The sequence below is a fragment of the Oryza sativa genome, chromosome 7 (genome assembly GCF_034140825.1).
Source record: "Oryza sativa Japonica Group chromosome 7, ASM3414082v1".
Classification (NCBI taxonomy): Eukaryota; Viridiplantae; Streptophyta; class Magnoliopsida; order Poales; family Poaceae; genus Oryza; species Oryza sativa.
The window spans coordinates 25,853,443-25,872,083 of NC_089041.1; the positions used below are offsets into that span (position 1 = coordinate 25,853,443).

The 18,641-nt window shown below is 43.2% G+C and overlaps 3 protein-coding genes across 3 annotated transcripts; all 3 read left to right on the forward strand.

The window, feature by feature from the left end:
• Nucleotides 1-6,339: 6,339 nt before the first annotated feature.
• On the forward strand, nucleotides 6,340-7,305 carry LOC136357459 (uncharacterized). The gene has a single exon (XM_066312721.1). The coding sequence runs from the start codon at nucleotides 6,340-6,342 to the stop codon at nucleotides 7,303-7,305; it is 966 nt and encodes a 321-aa protein (XP_066168818.1).
• Nucleotides 7,306-9,441: 2,136 nt separating this feature from the next.
• Nucleotides 9,442-12,592, forward strand: LOC4343930 (uncharacterized). The gene is made up of 2 exons (XM_015792417.3): nucleotides 9,442-11,092; nucleotides 12,273-12,592. Exon 1 carries the CDS (start codon nucleotides 9,514-9,516, stop codon nucleotides 10,702-10,704), a length of 1,191 nt encoding a protein of 396 aa, XP_015647903.1. The 5' UTR covers nucleotides 9,442-9,513; the 3' UTR covers nucleotides 10,705-11,092; nucleotides 12,273-12,592.
• Nucleotides 12,593-13,592: 1,000 nt separating this feature from the next.
• Nucleotides 13,593-18,547, forward strand: LOC4343931 (AP-4 complex subunit mu). The gene is made up of 13 exons (XM_015791559.3): nucleotides 13,593-13,821; nucleotides 13,965-14,059; nucleotides 14,745-14,948; nucleotides 15,162-15,278; nucleotides 15,403-15,531; nucleotides 15,910-16,036; nucleotides 16,493-16,596; nucleotides 16,688-16,792; nucleotides 16,886-16,980; nucleotides 17,093-17,180; nucleotides 17,288-17,348; nucleotides 17,436-17,509; nucleotides 18,188-18,547. The coding sequence occupies exons 1-13, from the start codon at nucleotides 13,764-13,766 to the stop codon at nucleotides 18,284-18,286; spliced, it is 1,356 nt and encodes a 451-aa protein (XP_015647045.1). The 5' UTR covers nucleotides 13,593-13,763; the 3' UTR covers nucleotides 18,287-18,547.
• The last annotated feature ends 94 nt before the right edge of the window (nucleotides 18,548-18,641 follow it).

Sequence of the window (18,641 nt, forward strand, 5' to 3'; positions counted from 1 at the left end):
ATTTGTGACTTAGCTTTCACCGAGAGGCGAGGGGGACATTACCAACGTCGTTAGCGCCGTCATATTGGACAATGATGCCAATAACACTAGCGTCACGGAAAGAATTATTTCTAAAATAAGTTTTTAGAGATCTAATTATAAAATAAGTTTCTCAAAACGATCCAAATGTGAAATCCAGAGCAGCAGCCGGGAAAGCAGAGAAAGAGAGAGAGAAGGGAGTAAAGTTAAAGGGAGAGCGGGTACTGTAGCGGTAGTCCTGGGTACAGTAGTAGCTGAGCTCACGTGTACTGCCATGTCTGGGCTGCCTGTCGGAGCCGAAGAGGAGAGGGCTCCGACTCCGCATGGCGACGCAGGAGAAGAAGCGAAGACCGAAGAATTGCAGGAGTATGGGCGTATGGCTGTGTTTGCCTGCTATGGAGGCTGGTCAACAGAATTGTCAGAGGAAGTGTTCACCGTCACTTGCCCCAAACATAGACAGGACTGGTCCAAGGTTTGTGGAGAGCACACAACACACGGACAGCTGCTGCTGCACACGGGCAGTTGCTGTCAAGAGGTTTGGTAGTATTAATTTGACGACGAAGGAACCATGGATCAGTACTATTTTCAGAAAAATATCGTATTTAGCCTTTTTCTTCCCTAAAACAAATTTATCTTTAAGTAATCATTACGTTGAAGTGTGAACATAAGAGATCATTATATTGGAGATAGATAAAATTAAAAATAATTGTATTACTATTTGATAAGGATTACGTATTCTAGTTTTTTTTATTTTATATTGATATTTGTGGTAGGATAATTTACGATTCTTAAAAAAGTATCGAAAGATATCATATTTTCTAGGTACTAAATATCTTAATGTACCAAAATTTATAGTATAAAATCTTATTACCTCCAGGTATTTTCTCAAGAACTATAATTTCTCTTTGTGGTACGTGTGAGAAATTAATTTATTTTGTAAAGGATAGAGTAGGTGCATGCATGCATTTAATGTGATAGGCATGCGTGCTTGATAATAATAGCTTTAGGAGGTGTTTAGATCCTTTAGTCCTAGGACTAAACACTTTAGTCCATGGTTGTTTGGATATAGGAACTAAAAGTTATTAATTGCATTGTAGAATGACTATGTTATCCCTAAAACCATACAAAGAGATATGCACCATGCCCATACATGGGGGCAACGGGTGGAAAGAAGCTACTTTAGTCCAAATAAGCTCCTTCTATAGGGACTAATGGACTAATGCACTGTTGATGCGTTGGTCGTTAACATGCACTTTAAGTCCTTTTTAGTCTCTCCTGTTTGGGACTTTAGGGACTAAAAAGGACTAAGGTGAAGGGACTAAGTTTTACTCCCTCCAACCAAACAGGGCCTTATTTAGGGTTATTTATAGGAGTGGTGAGAAGTAATTTTCATTTAGCAAACATGAAATGAAAGATATGACAAAAATGGTTATAACTTATAAGTTTTTGGCGTGTATTAACATAGTAGCGTACGAGAGGTTTGGTATATGACAGCAACGGAAGCTTAGTTAGTTAGTAACAGTATGCTTTTAAGTTTTAACTGTAATATCTCATGTTTATTGATGACAAGTTTATATAATAGAATTATGCGTATAAGAATCTTGACAAAAAAAATAAAAGTAATATTTATTTGGCAAGAGCTAAGGGAAAAAAGTTGATATAATGTTTAAATGCACTGGTGTATGGAGTATGGTCTTATCATGCAGCTTGCTACAACAATAACATATGTAACGTTGTAGTCAGATTTTAAATCTCCAACTATAACTGGTTAAGAAAGGGTCTAGCTTTATTCTGATGTACAATTTAGCCGCTATAACTTTATTTAGCTCGCTATAATTATTTTAGAAGGTTGTCGCTAGACGTCTTAACTCACTATTTAAAACATTGGCTGCAATAGTGACAGTTGTGGAGTCATAGTAAAGTTATACCGAACACACCATACAGTATTTTAGAAGAGTCGAGAACAATAAAATGACTTACACTAATCTTAATTTTACTTGTGTGATTGTTTTACACTAGTCAGGTTATTATACCGAAAGGTATAATTTATAAGTTGTCCTATCTACTTACATTTATCATATTTCCCGTGAACGCATTCTAAATGAATCATGTCCCTAGAAAAAGCATAATGTTTTTTTAAGAAGAAGAAGAAAGACTTGAAGCAATCCCAATTTAGACTCGGAAGTGTGGTGTACCATCATTCGAAACGTCCTTAACAAGAAGGGCATGGCATCAAACCAAAGCCATCAAGTTCCAACCACGTACAGCATCAGTTTTGCACATTTAACACCACCGAGGCGGCGCGCTGCAGCGCATCAGCTTTCATTGCAGCTGTATGCATCGGATGATCCATCCATCCATCCACCCATCCATCGATCACATCGACTTTGATTGCAAACCGCCAAGTGCTACCACTCCTACTCCTCGGTCCATCCATCCATCCCCCTTGCCCTCGCTGCAGATCAGAGCAGCAAATGCGTGTACCTCGCCCATCCATCCTCTCTAGCTTTGCAGCATTAAGACCCTGTTTTGGAACAGGGATATTTTAACACTAGTTAGAATTATTAAACGTAAACTAATAATAAAACTCATTTCATAACTCTGAACTAATTCGCGAGACGAATCTATTGAGCCTAATTAATCCATAATTAGCCTATGTAACGCTACAGTAAACATGTGCTAATTATAGATTAACTAGGCTTAAAAATTTTATCTCACGAATTAGCTCTCATTTATGCAATTAGTTTTATTATTAATCTACGTTTAATATTTCTAATTAGTGTTCAAACATCCGATGTAATAGGAACTAAAAATTAGTCCCTGTATCCAAACACCACCTAAGACCCCGTTCCCGACTGATGAAAAAAATATATGAACGACATATGAAACGAGGAAGTCATCGGCACACAATTAATTGTGTTTTAATTATTATAAATTGAAAAACATATAATTTAATATTTTAGAGCAATTCATCCTGAAAGTTTTCACACGAAATATATCGTTTAGTAATTTGAAAAACGTGATAACAAAAACAGAGATAGAATCCACATCTTAATTACTACTACCTCTGTCCCCTAATATAAAGGATATTCACTATTTTCTTGTAACGTTTGGCCACTCATCTTATTCAAATAAATTTATGCAAATATAAAAAACGAAAAGTTGTGCTTAATATACTTTGGATAATAAAGTAAGTTACAAATAAAATAAATAATAATTTTTATTTTTTTTAATAAGACGAATGATCAAACAGTGCAAGTAAAATATCAAAACCCCTTGTATTAGGGGACGGATGGAGTAAAAAATAACGAAACCTATCTCCATGGGAAAGCGAAGCCGAACGACCTCTCCCCGCCGCCGCTGGCCGGCGGAACAATCGGGCGGAGGCGGCGCCGGAGTTGGTTGGGGATCTGATCGCTCACGAAGGGAACCCATCGATCCAGCGATCGGAGTCGCTTCGTTCGTGGTACGTGAGTAGGTTTGCATGGCGTAAATGCGGGTGAGCTGCGATGGCGATTTGGAGGAGTACAAAAATGGCGGATTCATCAATCAATCCGGGGACCTACGATTGGAGAAGCTAGGAGAGGAGCAGGAGAATAATTTGCTTGCGCCATTGATTACTCCGATCCATTCACGTAGTACTACTCGTACTACGTTCGTTGTCTTTTGACATTTTGGTTTGTTCATTGATTGGCCTGCCAGGACAGTTCGTAGAGACACGGCCACATGGGTCATTTCTTACCTCAGACTTGGCAGGCCTTGAGCCCACGATGCAACCCAGCCCAATTCTAATCCGGCCTACCCCACCACTCTATCCAAATTTATTGTTTTTTCAGAAGATAAAAGAGATAATCCAATAAATGCCATTGACAATCGTCTGAATCCCAGAAATGTCATCGATAAGTGTGAGTTCTAAAAAATGCCATCGTACAAACGAATTTGTCCAAAAAAGGGTTTTGGGTTAGGGTTTAGGGTTTCGTCCATTCCACACCGTTAAGTTCTATAGGATGAACAGTGTATTTAAAGGCGCAAAATAGACGGAATCCTAACATCGATGGTATTTTTGTGATAAAATCGTTTGTACGATGGCATTTCTTAGAACTCACACTCGATGGCATTTCTAGGACTTGGGCGCTTGTCAATGGCATTTCTTAAATTATCTTTAAAAAAAGAAAAATCCACATAAACTTTACTCTTCTTTAAAGAAAGGTATATAACCTCCTATGCCTCCTGAGCGATACCTCTTTATAATACAAGTAAAAGTAGGATTAGAAATTCAACTTTATATGTAGAGATTTACTCCGGTCCAGCAAAAAGTATTTCGAGGTACCGGTACCTCATGGTATAAAATCGTTTCCGATTGTTGGATCTAACAATCCCTGTCCGGCCTAGCTAAATCCAGCAACCGGAAACGATTTGGTACCGTGAGGTATCGGTACCTCAAGATACTTTTTTCTGGACTGGAGCAAATCTCTTATACTCCAATCTTTTAAAGGTATTGCTATTAGTAAGTGTTAGTATGAAATTTTTTTTGAAAATATACTTCTTTTTTTATATATTTTGTGATTATATACATGCATGAGATTAATTTGTAAAAATATACCCAATCCGTAAAATAGATGCGTGGGAACGAGGACGACCCGTAGAATAGAGGTGGGGGAGCGAAACCCAAGCCGGTCCCGCGGAACCAGGATGCGGGACCGAGCCAGTGCCGCAGGCCGGGGAGGCGGCACCTGGAGCTGGCGCGCTCCCGCACGCCGGATGCGCGGGACCGGCTCTCCCGCATGCGTCATTCCCCCAAAATAGCTAATACATCTCCGCACGAAAAACGGAGCAGTCCATTAGCATGTGATTAAAAATGGATCAATATAATTTTTTTAAGCAACTTTCATATAGAAACGTTTTGCAAAAAGTACACCGTTTAGAACTTTAAAAAGCGTGCGCAGAAAAAGAAGGAGATGAGTTGGAAAAATTGGGGGAATAACACAGCCGACCAGGTCGGGGCCGGCACGGTCCCGTGCCACCGTTCTGCGGTACCGCCGCGCGGCAAAGGGCACCATCGCTCCCGCGCATCGGTACTGCGGTACCGACTCGGTCGCGCAATCTAGCCGTGCGGGACCAGCTCGGTCGCCGCGCGACCGGCTCGGGTTCCGCTCCCGCATCCCCAGACTGCGGTTTGCACTCGCTCCCGAGCAACCGTTCCGCGGATTAGGTATATTTTTGCAAATTAATTTCAGACACGTATATAAATGTAAAATATGAAAAAACAAAGTATATTTTCAAATTTGATTCGTGTTAGTACGAGGTATATACTTCAATACTCTGTTGAGAAGTATGGCCGTATTTTGTTTTTTTGGCAAAAACATTTTGACGTATACGGACACACATTTGAAGTATTAAATGTAGGCTAATAATAAAACAAATTACAGATGCCGCCTGTAAACTGCGAGACGAATCTATTAAGCTTAATTAATCCGTCATTAGCAAATATTTACTGTAGCGCAACATTATCAAATCATGGTATAATTAGGCTCAAAAGATTCGTCTCGCAATTTACATATAAATTGTGCAATTGGTTTATTTTTCGTCCACATTTAATGCTTCATGCATGTGTTCAAATATTTCATGTGATGGAAAAGTTGGAAGTTTGAAGAGAACTAAACATGCATGTGTCCAAACATTTGAAGTGAGAGAAAAGTTGGAAGTTTGAAGGGAAATAAACACGGCCTATATCACTCCTTCCTAATGCTATGAGGTATTTTTTTTTATAGAGAAGGGTATTTTTACCCGGCCTCTACATCCAACCGGATACATACGGCCATCGAAATAGAGAACTTAGTCCCGTAAACAACCCAATCTGAACTTAGCCCCAAAATAGAGAACTCAGGACCTTGAAATACTACTCAGGTCACTGTAACCACTAGACTATGACACCTATATACCTTCCAAGTACCCCATCGTCCCAAATAAACCAAGCTCGCAAGTGAGCTATGGGCACACTTATCAAGCTCGTAAGTGCTGCAATTCTGCAAAAGCTTTATATATTTAACTTTGTTATAATAATTCTTTAAAACCACACTTTCAGCTTTGTAATGATTAATTCATTCATTTCTACACTAGGATATTATTAAAAAAAAAAGACAATCCATCATTCATTCGGCTGAAAATAACTAGGCACAATCGCACGTCAGAAATGAAAACAACATATTTATTCTTGCCAAGTTTCACTCCAAAGTTGGAAGAGACATCACATCGGATTCACCGAGACGAACACCTTGAATGCATCATCAATCAGCGGAGAATGCTATCTATCATGCTGAGATGCGTGGCATTATTCCAGTCCAGGCAAAGAATCTCCACCCTGCAGAGATCGAGCTCATCGCCATCGCCATGGCTGGCAACGAAGCTGATGACCATACGAGCGCAGCGGCCACTGTACTGAGAGAGTTGTCGGGGACTAGGGTGGAGGTGGCGCGCGCCCGCGAGGCGGCGGTGAAGGCGTGGCTCTCCGCCATGCCGCTCGGCGAGGAGCTCGAGAGGCTCCGCGCCGAGCTGGCCGCGGCCAAGAACCGCCTCGCCGCGACGGCGGCGGAGATGCCGCCGCTCAAGTCCGCCATCGCGTCGACGAACGACGCCGCCGTCGCGAGGAAGGAGGCGGCGGGGGAGAAGCGGGCGGCGGCGGAGGAGCTCCGGCGCCGCGTTGATCGCGCGCGCGACGAGCTGCGTCGGCTGCGGTCGGAAGCCGCCGCGGCGAGGGAGGAGATTGGGGCGGTGGAGCGGCGGGTGCTCGTCCGGCGCCAGGCCGCGCGCGCGCTGCAGCTGGCCGAGCGCGCCGTGGCGGCGGAGGCCCACACGCTGGCGTGGTCCGCGGCCGCGGCCGCCGAGCAGGCCGCGCGCGCGCCGGGCGCCGGCGCCGACGCCGCACACCACGACGTCGTGGCTCTCCCGGCGCGGATGCTGGAGGAGCTGCGCAGGGGCGTGGAGGCCGAGGAGAGGAAGGCCGAGGCGCGCGTCGAGGAGGCCGAGGCTCTGCGCCGCGCGGCGAAGGCGCGCCGTGCCGCGGCCGCGGCGAGGCTGGCCGAGGCGCGCGCCAGGAAGCGGGAGGCCGCCGAGCAGGGGCGCCGCCGCGACGCCGAGAACGAGCGCGGCGACAACGCGGCGAGGAGGAGCCGGAGCGGCGGGACTCGCCTCGCCGCGAGGAAGCTACCCAGCTGGCTCTGCGCCGTTGGCCGGAGTGGCGGACGTTCCCAAGCAACAGCAATGGCGGCGCATGGCACAAACAGATGACTTTCTCAGTATGTGCGACATCATTTTTTTTTTAAAAAAAAACATCATTATAAACGCAAACGCTCATAACATGTGTACACTTTTGTTTTGGTGAGCGATGAAATCCTGATGTAATGGTTACGGTTGAACTTCCTTAACTTTTTTATTTTGAATTGTTAATTTTTGAGTGAAGTATGGATTTCTCTTTGAGATCAAGATTGTAAGTTTTTTCTCGGTGTTTTCAGTGAATTTATTCCCTTTGAAATCTATAACTAATATAAATATTTGGATTTTTCCAATCGTCACCAAAATTTTCGGTCCGCCAATCCGTTTTCGCCGCGCCGCGTGAGTAACTTTCCTATTTTTTAGGCTTTCGTCCACAAGTGACGCCCTCCGCCCTCGCATGTATCACACGACGAACAAAGAACAAAATCGCTCAATCGAAAATCGGAAACAAAGTCCAAATCAAAACCTAATCACTACCCTACTACAAAAATAGACATTATTGCCGGTTGGGAACCGGCCTTTGGTGGTGATATGATTTGCAAAAGAAAAAAAAAAGCAGGCTCGGCTCGAACGCTTCAAATCCGTAGAAAATAAATCTAAAAGCGAGAGAGAAAAAGAATCACAAAGTTCATAAATCAAGTGGATGATTCCAACAAAACAAATCACATAATATACACATTAAATAATCGATCACACATCACATAATCAATATTACAAAATTTATCACACGAATTTAGAAATTCAAGACCACTTGCGGCCGTTGCTCACCGTGGAGAATTCCAGCCACTCGTTGCCCTGCAGACAACCGCTTCCGACGACATCAGAGGGATAGAGGATGGGGGAAGGGAGAAGATGAGGGGGGAAACTGACCTTTGGCATCGGTGTCGGGGATGACGCATGCCTGGTGTTGTGATGAAGACAAGGAAGAGGCGGCTCCAGATCTGGTGGAGGCCGCCATCATCATGTCGCCGGGGAGTGGTGAGCCGTTGGCTTCACCGCAGGGAAGAGACAAGTCGGGGAGTAGATAAGGCGAGCCGCCGTCGCTGAGAAGTGACGAGCCGGGGAGTGGAGAAGGTGCGCCGCCGTCGTGGGGAGAGAAGGCGTGCCGCCGTCGTGGGGAGTAGAGAAGGCGCCCGCCGTCGCTGGGGAGTGGCGAGACGAGGAGAAACTAGGGTTTTCGCCGACAGCCGGGAGGGATGGGGTTTTGTCCATCAGACGTCAGTGCCCGGCTGTCCGATAGAAACCCTATGATCGGACAACCGACACCAGCCCAAGTAGAGGCGCGCATGGGGTGGCTTCCCCGGCCTAGGCCCAGGTTGTGGCCCGGGGTGGTGGGAGCGCCCGCACGTGCGTATAAGAGGCCGTGGGCCAACCGGCCAGGCTGGAAAAAAGTCTATTCTAGGTCCCTCGACCGAAGAAAAGAAGTTTAATTCTATATCTTAATCTTAACAACTAATTAAAAGATTCGTAACTTTCCGTTCGTCACAAGACGGACGAAGACCATAATTAAAAATAAGAAATATTGAAATAATAATAGCACAGACTCATGGTCACCGCTGTCGCGGAAGGCCAGACACAGCTGCTACCTACGATGCTACGGTCGTCGATTGGTCTGATGTTGCTCGCTGGTCAATCGTGGTGCTGAGCGACCCCATAGATCTACCCATATCTTCAGAGTCCATGTTAACTTGCCCCGTGTAAAGGTGGAAATCAAACCGGCTTTGTCTTTTTTTTATCTCCCTTTCTTCGATTTTTTTTGAAAAATAATTTATTATGAGCTACTATATTTCTCTCTGTCATTTAAGACTTTTTCTAGCGAGCAAAAGTACCAAAGTAGTGTGGAAATAACTTTGGTTAAAAATAAATATTTTTAGTTTTAGTCACCGTAGCGAAGCATTGGCGTTTTGCTAGTGATTGTTTAAATTTCGAAATGCAGTGGTGGCCCAAATGGACTCTCTATAGCTTGTTGGGCCTTAAAATTTCGTCTTGAAATCTAGCCCATCTTGCTATAGGAAGTAGACAATTAGTAGATGCAGCAGTATTATTAGCTGTCGGGATTTGCTCTTAACAGTAGTGATTAACTGTAATTAATCATCCACGCCACTAATCTCGCCAAGAAGGTCGTAAGCAAGACTGACAGGTGGGCCCCACAGAGCAGTCAAAGCACCCACTGCTGCCTCGCGTTCTCCATCTCCTCCCCTCACGCACCCAGACGACGACGAGATGGATTTCTCCGGCGGCGGCGGCCGCGGCGACCCGGCACGGTGGCTGGAGATCGCCGGGAAGCTGCTCGCGGCGCGGGACCTGGTCGGCTGCAAGCGCCTCGCGGAGCGCGCGGTGGACGCGGAGCCCCTCCTCCCGGGCGCCGACGAGCTCCTCGCCGTGGCCGACGTCCTCCTCGCGTCCCAGCGCCTGCTCCCCTCCGGCCGCCCCGATCCCATCGCCGTGCTCCACCTCCAACCCAACCCCGACCCCGCCGAGGTCAAGCGCTCCTACCGCCGCCTCTCCAACCTCCTCTCCTCCAACCCTCGCCCCGGCGCTGACGCCGCCCTCCGCTGCGTGCAAGAAGCCTTCGCTCACCTCTCCGATTCCTCGGCTAATCCCGCTCCCGCTCTCGCTCCTCCTCCTGCTCCTGCTTCCGGCGGCGACGCCTCGGCCGCCGCGGCCGATGCGTTCTGGACGGCGTGTCCGTACTGCTGCCATGTGTACCAGTACCAGCGTGCTCTGATGGGGCGCGCGCTAAGGTGCCCAGGCGCCGGCTGCAGGCGCGCGTTCGTGGCCACCGAGATCCCGGCCGCGCCGCCGATTGTGCCGGGCACTGACATGTACTACTGCGCTTGGGGGTTCTACCCGATGGGCTTCCCGAAGGCCGCTGATCTGAGCACCAACTGGAAGCCATTTTGCCCCATGTATCCATGGAATTTGTCGTCTCCGCAGCAAGCGCCTGCCGATGCTGGTAATGTTAGCAAGCAAAATGTTGAGAGTAATGGTGGAAATGTTAATATTAATGTCAATACACCGCCGTCGAATGCACAGCCAGCGAATAAGAGCGGCGCCAGCAGCGGTGTTGGGGTCGGGCCATCTAGAGGTAGGATTAAGAAGACAACAGCCCGCAAGAAGGTTGGTGGTGGCTTCAAGAAGAATGCCTCTGGAGGCGTAGAAAGTGGCATTGAGCCATCGTTGCTTGGGCCGGATTCGTGGAATGGGGTTGCAGAGAGTGGATCGATGGTAGGTGCAAGAGGAATTAACATAAATGAGGTGGCAAAGGGAACTGATGGCAGCAGCATGATGCATTTCGGTGGGGACGAGGAAATTGGTTTTGATTTGGATGTCGATGCAACGGATGCTATATTGGGGAATTTGCAGCATCTGCCATTCTTGAGGGATGATGACAATGCCAGACGGTTATTTTAGTAGTTGCTGCGGTTGGTGTAGGTATTCCAAAGAAGTGGTGTATGCTAGCCTGGTTGAAGGAATTCCTGCATGGACCGATCCTCTGCTGTCGCTTTGCGTTTGTTGTCATCATGTCTCATGTTGCTCTTGTGTTCCTTGGAAATGTACCCTGTGTCTGTAGTTAGCTGGTGATCTCTTGTACCACCTGGCTGAGTAATCTTTAGTCTTTACTAGTTTGTAGACTGTAGATTATCCCCCAAATTAGTTGGGGGACGTGTAGTATTTATCAGCTGCAAATTAATTGAAGGAGTTTACTGGCGAAGGAAATAATGCACTCTGCATGCCCACATGGATGATCAGCAAGGCTTAACGAAGAGTTTATCATGCAACTGAGTCTCATGGAGCTCCGGTAAGTCAGTGGGACAAGTTAAGTTTATGTTCTCGGTTTATATAAAGCTCTTCCCTCTTTAGAAGGCATGTTTTAATTTTGTGGTGAACTTGTAGCCTGACTGAATTTGAATTGTTTAGGAGTATTACACAGATTATTAGAGTCTTATGCTTTTGATCTGCTGACATGAATACCCCTGGATATTTTGTTGAATGATGATCAATAAATCATCATACTGCTGTAGGTTGTAGTAGTTATATGATCATCCTGCTATAGGCTGTATCCATTCTTCTGGTCAACATTCCGTTTTATTACCTGTTTATAAAAAAAATATTAAACTCTCATGCATGGGGTCTTATCCCTCTTCATTTTGAGATTGCACTAGATACATCTAATACAAGTGGGTTACACTTTCTTTTTATCACTATGTTAATATGAACAATACCCTGGTAATGTGAGAAAGTCATGAATTGCACTTGAGTTAATAGAGCTCACAATCGGCAATAGCCAATAGCCAAAACACTGTAAAATAATAGAAGAGGGTATGTTATGGTTACTGGTGTTAGGGCATATTTAATTACTCGGTGGTCATGAATTTTAACACTCTCTAGACATATTATTGAGCTTGCTTGCCTGCTTTGCCAGTGTGGTTCACTCAGTTGATGAGCTGACAAATCCATGTTAACTGCAAGTTGTGTTCTTCTATGCACCCAACAAGAAGTTCAGTAGATTATAGAAAACAATTCAACCTACAGGTTAACTGCGATAAGCAAGTAACCAGTATAAATACATCGAACTCAGTAGCATATGCTGAAATTGGGATGCAACTCTTATACCAGGCTAGCAGCCTGCTGTAGCGTGTACTGTATACTGGGTTCCACCAATTGCCTTTTATGAGTGTTAACAGTTCATCATGCAAATATTTCTTATCTTAGTCAAGCGGAATGCTGAAGATGGAGCTCTGGTTACCATCTCATACATCCATGCCATAATCATCCCTGGATGTATTGCATCATGACTTATAGTGCATACCTGGTAGCAATTGGCATCTCTTTATAAAAAATTGACAAGGGAGTTTCCCTTCGTTTTGTTTGCACACATAACATCTCCTAAAATTGCATGTACTACGTTTTTAAATTTGCCGTTCTGCTCAATAGAATGATTGTGAATTTAAAGTGATGGTTATGTTCTTTTGTTTCAGATGTCTGGGTCATCTCAAAATCGCTCTGTATTTTGTGACATCAGTTGATTCCTTGAGTACTTATATCAAAGCAGCTGAATAAGAGGATTCACATGGCCTGGTTTACAGGATATCGGTAGCTTGTAATTTATACTTGTCTTCTTCGTTGTTACTTGTTAGCTAGGTTGTGGATGTCCTAAGTCCTAACTGAAAATAAGTATGGGCCATATGCATGTGTGTGCATCCTGTTTCCGTCAATGAGCAATGAAGCAGAAAATACTTCTAGTGACTATTATGTTACTTCGCCATGTTAAATATCAGACTCCAGTAACTCTTCTGAATTTCTGGTTCTTTGTGCATTAGTTAGCTACTTTTACTGTCCAGTTAATCTCCATCTTTTGCTGCTGGTATTGTGATGGTTTGTGCTCCAGAACGCTGAAAGCTGTGGTGCAGCAACTCCCTTGCCGTCCCAGTTTCCCTGTATTCTGCATGCCGTGCTAATTTTTATCTGCGAATTGCGATTTTACACCTTTTATCCATCTGTAAATTGTAATTTCCGACTGTGTTATGATCCGGTGCTCTCTGTGTACTGTCAGGCATAGCATTTCACATGCTAGTACTAGTATTTGGCTATAAATTTCTGTGATTACTCAGTGGTTGCCATGGCGTCTGTCTGTCTGAATCTTGAGCCATCATTTTACCTCAGTTTTCTGATTTTACCTCGGTTTTTATTAGCATGTTTTTCAAAAATACTAACCAGTGTGTTCTTTTTTTTTAAAAAAAATCTATATAAAACTATATTTTATGTTTGTACTATTTAAATCTCAATTAATCATAAAGATTGCCGAGTTTAATTGCAATCAATTACGGGAAGATCATTTCGAGATCTTCGAGGCTAGTCCACGAGTAAGGGTTGTAGGTCCATTACCGTCTGGCTCTTCTTTGAATCGTAGGAATGTAAATAATGTAGGAATAGAAAAAACACAAAAATCTAATATGAATGTAAGTGTAAAAACATGCAAAATTTTCAAAAGAGGTTGGAGCTCTTCCATTCCATAAGAATTTTATAGGATAACATAGGATTCAATTCTTTGTTTCAAATACCTTTATAGAAAATTTTTCTATAGGATTGGAATCATCTAAAATTCATATATTTTTTTCTCCAAATAAAAAAAGGCCCTTGATCTTAATCAACCTCAAACACCAATTCTGCTTATGGTCTGATTTTTACCGTCGGATTATACACTAACGGCTGCGATCTGCCGCATCCAGAAACCGGCGCGTATCTCAAAGACGTCGCAGGCTTTAGCTCCCGCACGCGGCACGTCGTCGTCTTCTCTCACCTCCTTCTCGCCTTCCTCCTCACTTGCTCTCCTGCTCGTCGCCGCAGCGGTTACGTCACGTCACGTCACAGCCAGGCCACGGGCGTACGCGCGCGCGCGCGAGGCCTGAGAAGCAAGGTATTGGGCTGGGAGCGAGGGGGTGGTGGCATCGCGGTGGTGGGGGGTGGAGATGATCTCGCAGTTCTTCGTGCTGTCGCAGCGCGGCGACCACATCGTCTTCCGCGACTGTAAGATCTGGATCCCCGTCCTTCTTCTTCTTGTTGTTTTTTTTTTCTTTACTCCGTGGAATTTGGCACGGTTTTTGGGTGTGATCTGGTGCTGATCTGGTTGGGGGGGATTTTGGATGGGTGCGTGTGTGGTGGGGATGCAGATCGCGGGGAGGTGCCCAAGGGCAGCGCCGAGATCTTCTTCCGGAAGGTGAAGTTCTGGAACGACGACGAGGCCGAGGAGGCGCCGCCGGTCTTCGTACGCATCCGTGCCCTTCTCTTAGTCCTCTTATTCGCACTTTATTGGTAGAAATTCTGCGGTTTTTAGCAGTGATTTTGAGGGGTTTTTTTTCCCCTCGTTTAACTGTCTAAGTTGTTAATAGTTCGGAACACTATGGTTCTGTGAATAATTAGCATTAGCTAGCGGTTGGGACAAATCACCTGATAAAATTTGATTATGTTTGGGATTGTCGTGTCCTTCATGTTTGATTCGTTTGATGTTAGTGATTTTTCCTAACCATTATGTTACCATTTGGTAGTGGGTAGTTTAGCTCTTGTTAATGCGTGATTGGTTAAGTGCAAACCTAGGATATAAGCTTTAAATGAGCTGAGATTACTTAGTGTATTACTTGTGCGATTTATTTTATTAGCACTGAAACTATTTGACTAGTGGCGGTAACCAAATTCAAGAGATGGAACTTTGGAGCTTGTGCTGCATATTACTGGATTGTGAGCGGCATTACAGCTTGCAGTTGGTTCATGTTAGTTGTTTGTGATGCATACACTGGAAACTGTTATGTTTATTAACCTGTAGAATGCCATGACCCTAGATTAAATTGAAAAAGATGGCAGGAGCCATGGTGATCCTACTACTCGTTCTGTTCTGTTTGCATCACGTTCCCACTTGTTCTCACACTGGCCTTTTATCCATTTTGTGATGGCAGAATGTTGATGGCGTTAATTATATCCATGTGAAAGTCGCAGGACTATTTTTTGTGGTAACTACAATGGTTAATGTCTCTCCGTCCCTCCTCTTGGAACTCTTGCAAAGGATTGCACGTGTTACAAAAGATTACCTTGGCGTTCTAAATGAAGATTCATTGCGGAAGAATTTCATTTTAGTGTATGAATTGCTCGATGAAGTCATTGTAAGTACTATGCACTATTTCTTCAGACAATATAACTTCCAACCCTTTGTGACCTGTATTTTTTGGATTACTAGCAAAGTCTAGCGTGTGCTTATCAGCAAAGTAGTATGGTTTTGAAGTGAGTAGTACGGTTCATCTGTTTTTGGGAACAATTGCTATCATCTTTTGGTACCACTATATGCGAATATTTATGGATTGAATTGTGTAATTTAGGACTTTGGATATCCACAAACCACCTCTACCGAGGTTCTGAAGTCATACATATTCAATGAGCCAATAATGGTTGATGCTGGTCGGCTGCCTCCACTTGGTCCTGCTGCTATGTTCATGGTAACTCTCCTGGTTATTATCACATGAAAAAACGGGTTTTGGGCTACTTTAACAAGCGCCGTATAAGTTTCCGTGGTTATCTTGTCAATGACATGGTTCCGTTGAATTTCTGTGTCTTTTGCAGCAAGGCACTAAGCGTATGCCTGGTACAGCTGTTACAAAATCTGTTGTTGCTACCGAACCTGGTGGGAAGAAGAGGGAGGAAATTTTTGTTGATATCATTGAGAGAATAAGTGTGACATTTAGTTCAAGTGTAAGTGCTGATATATACCATTCCTCTGCAGATTCTCTTCAATAAGCATTTCAAGTTGCTTTTGCTTTTCTTCATACCTACTTGAAATCCTAAATATGTTTGTGTTGTATATGATGGTTATGCGTAAGTACTTCAGTATGGTAGTTAACTGGTTATGCCCATTGGAATTTTAATTTTCTGATACCATACATAGAGCTGGAACTGATTGTCTGAGCTGTCAAAATTTAGTCTCTCTTTTGTGTTTATTCAGCTTCAACAACTAAAGGGCAGCATATCTATCTTTATACTTCTATAGCTATTATGGCTATGGTTCTCTAATAGTATCAGTGTAATGGAGAACTAATGCTTTTGTGCTCCAATCTTCTATGCATTCTGCAGGGTTACATACTTACATCTGAGATTGATGGAACCATCCAAATGAAAAGTTACCTTACTGGAAATCCAGAAATTCGTCTAGCTCTAAATGAGGATTTGAGCATAGGAAGAACTGGCTCTTCTTCGTATGGTACAATACTTGGCATATCTTCCTTTGTCAGCTGAGTTTGGAAAATGGACTTATGGTTGCATAAAGAAACATGATATGCCATTTTTCCTGTATTTCTACATCATTTCCGATCATGTATTTTGTGTGTGACATTCAAAACCACTTATGATGACACTTATGATGACCCCCGCAAAAAAAAATAAAATAAAAATGATGACACTTATTGTGAAATTGGACATATAATGAGTTATTCCATGCACGCATCTCAATGTTACTACCAGCTTAGTTCACCTATTTACATTTTAAAAATCCTACTGCATTTTCTAACTGAAGTTTCAGTGTTCACCGCCCTGTTTTTTTATGACATGAACTTCATGCACTGTGTTATTTCAATCATGACAAACTTGTTGTGCATGTTATCTTTGTCTCTGTTTACACGGTGTGGATATCATTGATCTCACAAAAACAAATATACAGATTACAGAAGTTCTTCTGGAGGAGGAGCTGTCATTCTTGATGATTGCAATTTCCACGAGTCAGTACATCTGGATAGTTTTGACATTGACAGAACTCTACATTTAGTAAGTACTGATATGATGCTTTTATTTATTTTTGTTATTTGTTTTACTTCAGATACCACCAAGATTGACATTTATATTCACCATTTAACAGATACCACCGGATGGGGAATTCGCTGTAATGAACTACCGGATTACTCAAGAATTTAAGCCACCTTTCCGTGTGACCGCACTAATTGAAGAAGCCGGGCCATCTAGGGTATGTCATGTTTGTACTGTTATCAAGTGCCAACAAAATTATTTTTTTCAATTTTCATGGATTTGAACTAAACATCTTGGTATGTGTACCCAGGCTGAAGTTCTATTAAAAATACGGGCAGACTTCTCTGCAAATGTCACTGCAAACACAATAGTAGTACAGATGCCAGTGCCATCTTACACAATGAGGTGAGCTACAGCTTTATTTGGTCCCTTTTGTGTTTGGAATTGGAAAGTGAAACGCTGCTCCTGTTAGTTTGTTACTATTAGTTGAAGAGTTATATTATGGATTACTTTGCAGGGCAAGTTTTGAATTGGAAGCTGGAGCAGTTGGACAGACAACTGATTTTAAAGAAGGATCCAGGAGAATTGAGTGGAATCTAAAGAAGGCAAGCACCAACAAACGATTTAATCTTTGCTTTCTTTCCTTTATTTTCTCTTCCTTGTTTGTTAACTAGTTTGCTGTACGCTGCTAAATCATCTTAATTTTGCACAGATCGTTGGTGGTTCTGAGCACACCCTTCGGGCAAAGCTCACATTTTCCCAGGAGTCACATGGTATAATTTTGGATTGCAGCTTTCTTGTCTATGCTCCAAGTGACTTCTCTGTTATAAAACTTATGTCACGCTTCTTCTGGAATGCAGGAAATCTCACAAAGGAAGCTGGACCAGTAAACATGAATTTCACTATACCGATGTACAATACTTCAAAGTTGCAGGTAAGGGCATCTGCTACAGTATACTACCTGGAATGCGTCAATTACCCAGGGATATGCTCAGATCTATACTTACTCCTTTAAAAGTCTCCAGTGGTGCTGGCAGTGAATCTGCCACCCCACCACTATTTATAGTTTTTTGGCCCCTGGTATTTTTTATATTATGGAATAGTCTAAATATTTGATTCAAACAAGTCAATACCATATATTCAAACATGCAAACAAATGATACTAACATATTTGATAAAATTTTTTTTGTCTATTGCATATTATAATATATTTTTATTTTATCCATAGCAAAGCTTGGGCATTTTGCTATTTAAGGAGAAAAGAAAGAAGCCCTTTTACTTAGCCCTTTTACTACTACATATGTTACCTTTAGAGCAAGTTTAATAGTATAACCGACTACTAGCTCCAAATTATCTATAGCCAATGTAATAGTCAATTCATACAATAGTTTATTACTATATTATTAATACCTGGTCCCACCTGTCATACACACATTACGTCTTATAGTCCGTGTTGCAGCTGGCTACAGATCTGTAGCCCATTGCTCTTCTCTCTCTTCCTTTATCTCTTTAAAATATGTTTATAGCTGGTTTATAGCCCGCTATTGTACTTGCTCTTAGTACCAAATGTTTTGGATGCACACAATGAATTTTACCATTTTTTAACCTGCAGGTTAGATATCTTCAGATAGCAAAGAAATCCAAGACATACAACCCCTATAGGTGGGTGAGATACGTAACGCAGGCTAACTCATATGTGGCTCGTCTATGAGATAGCGATGCTTTGTATACATCTCCCTCTGGTCATTTCCCCTTTTCCTTGCGCTATTATCTTCGAGGGACTTCAAGCAAGCTTGGACAGAGTGTCATGCATTGCATTGTAATTTTATAGAGCAATCCCAAACTTAAACTCTTCTCCTGCAGTTAATATCTACCTAGGGCAATTTATTTTTCCTTGTGTAATATGCAGGAGATACATGATCATATTTTTGTATGCTGTGAAAATGAATGAAGTTATTGTTCATCACATATATATCATGCTATATCTATGCCTAGTCAGTTTTCCGTCATTCAAGACTAGTTCTTTAGCCGTTTCCCATTATATGCCCTCGTATTTGTGAGTTCAT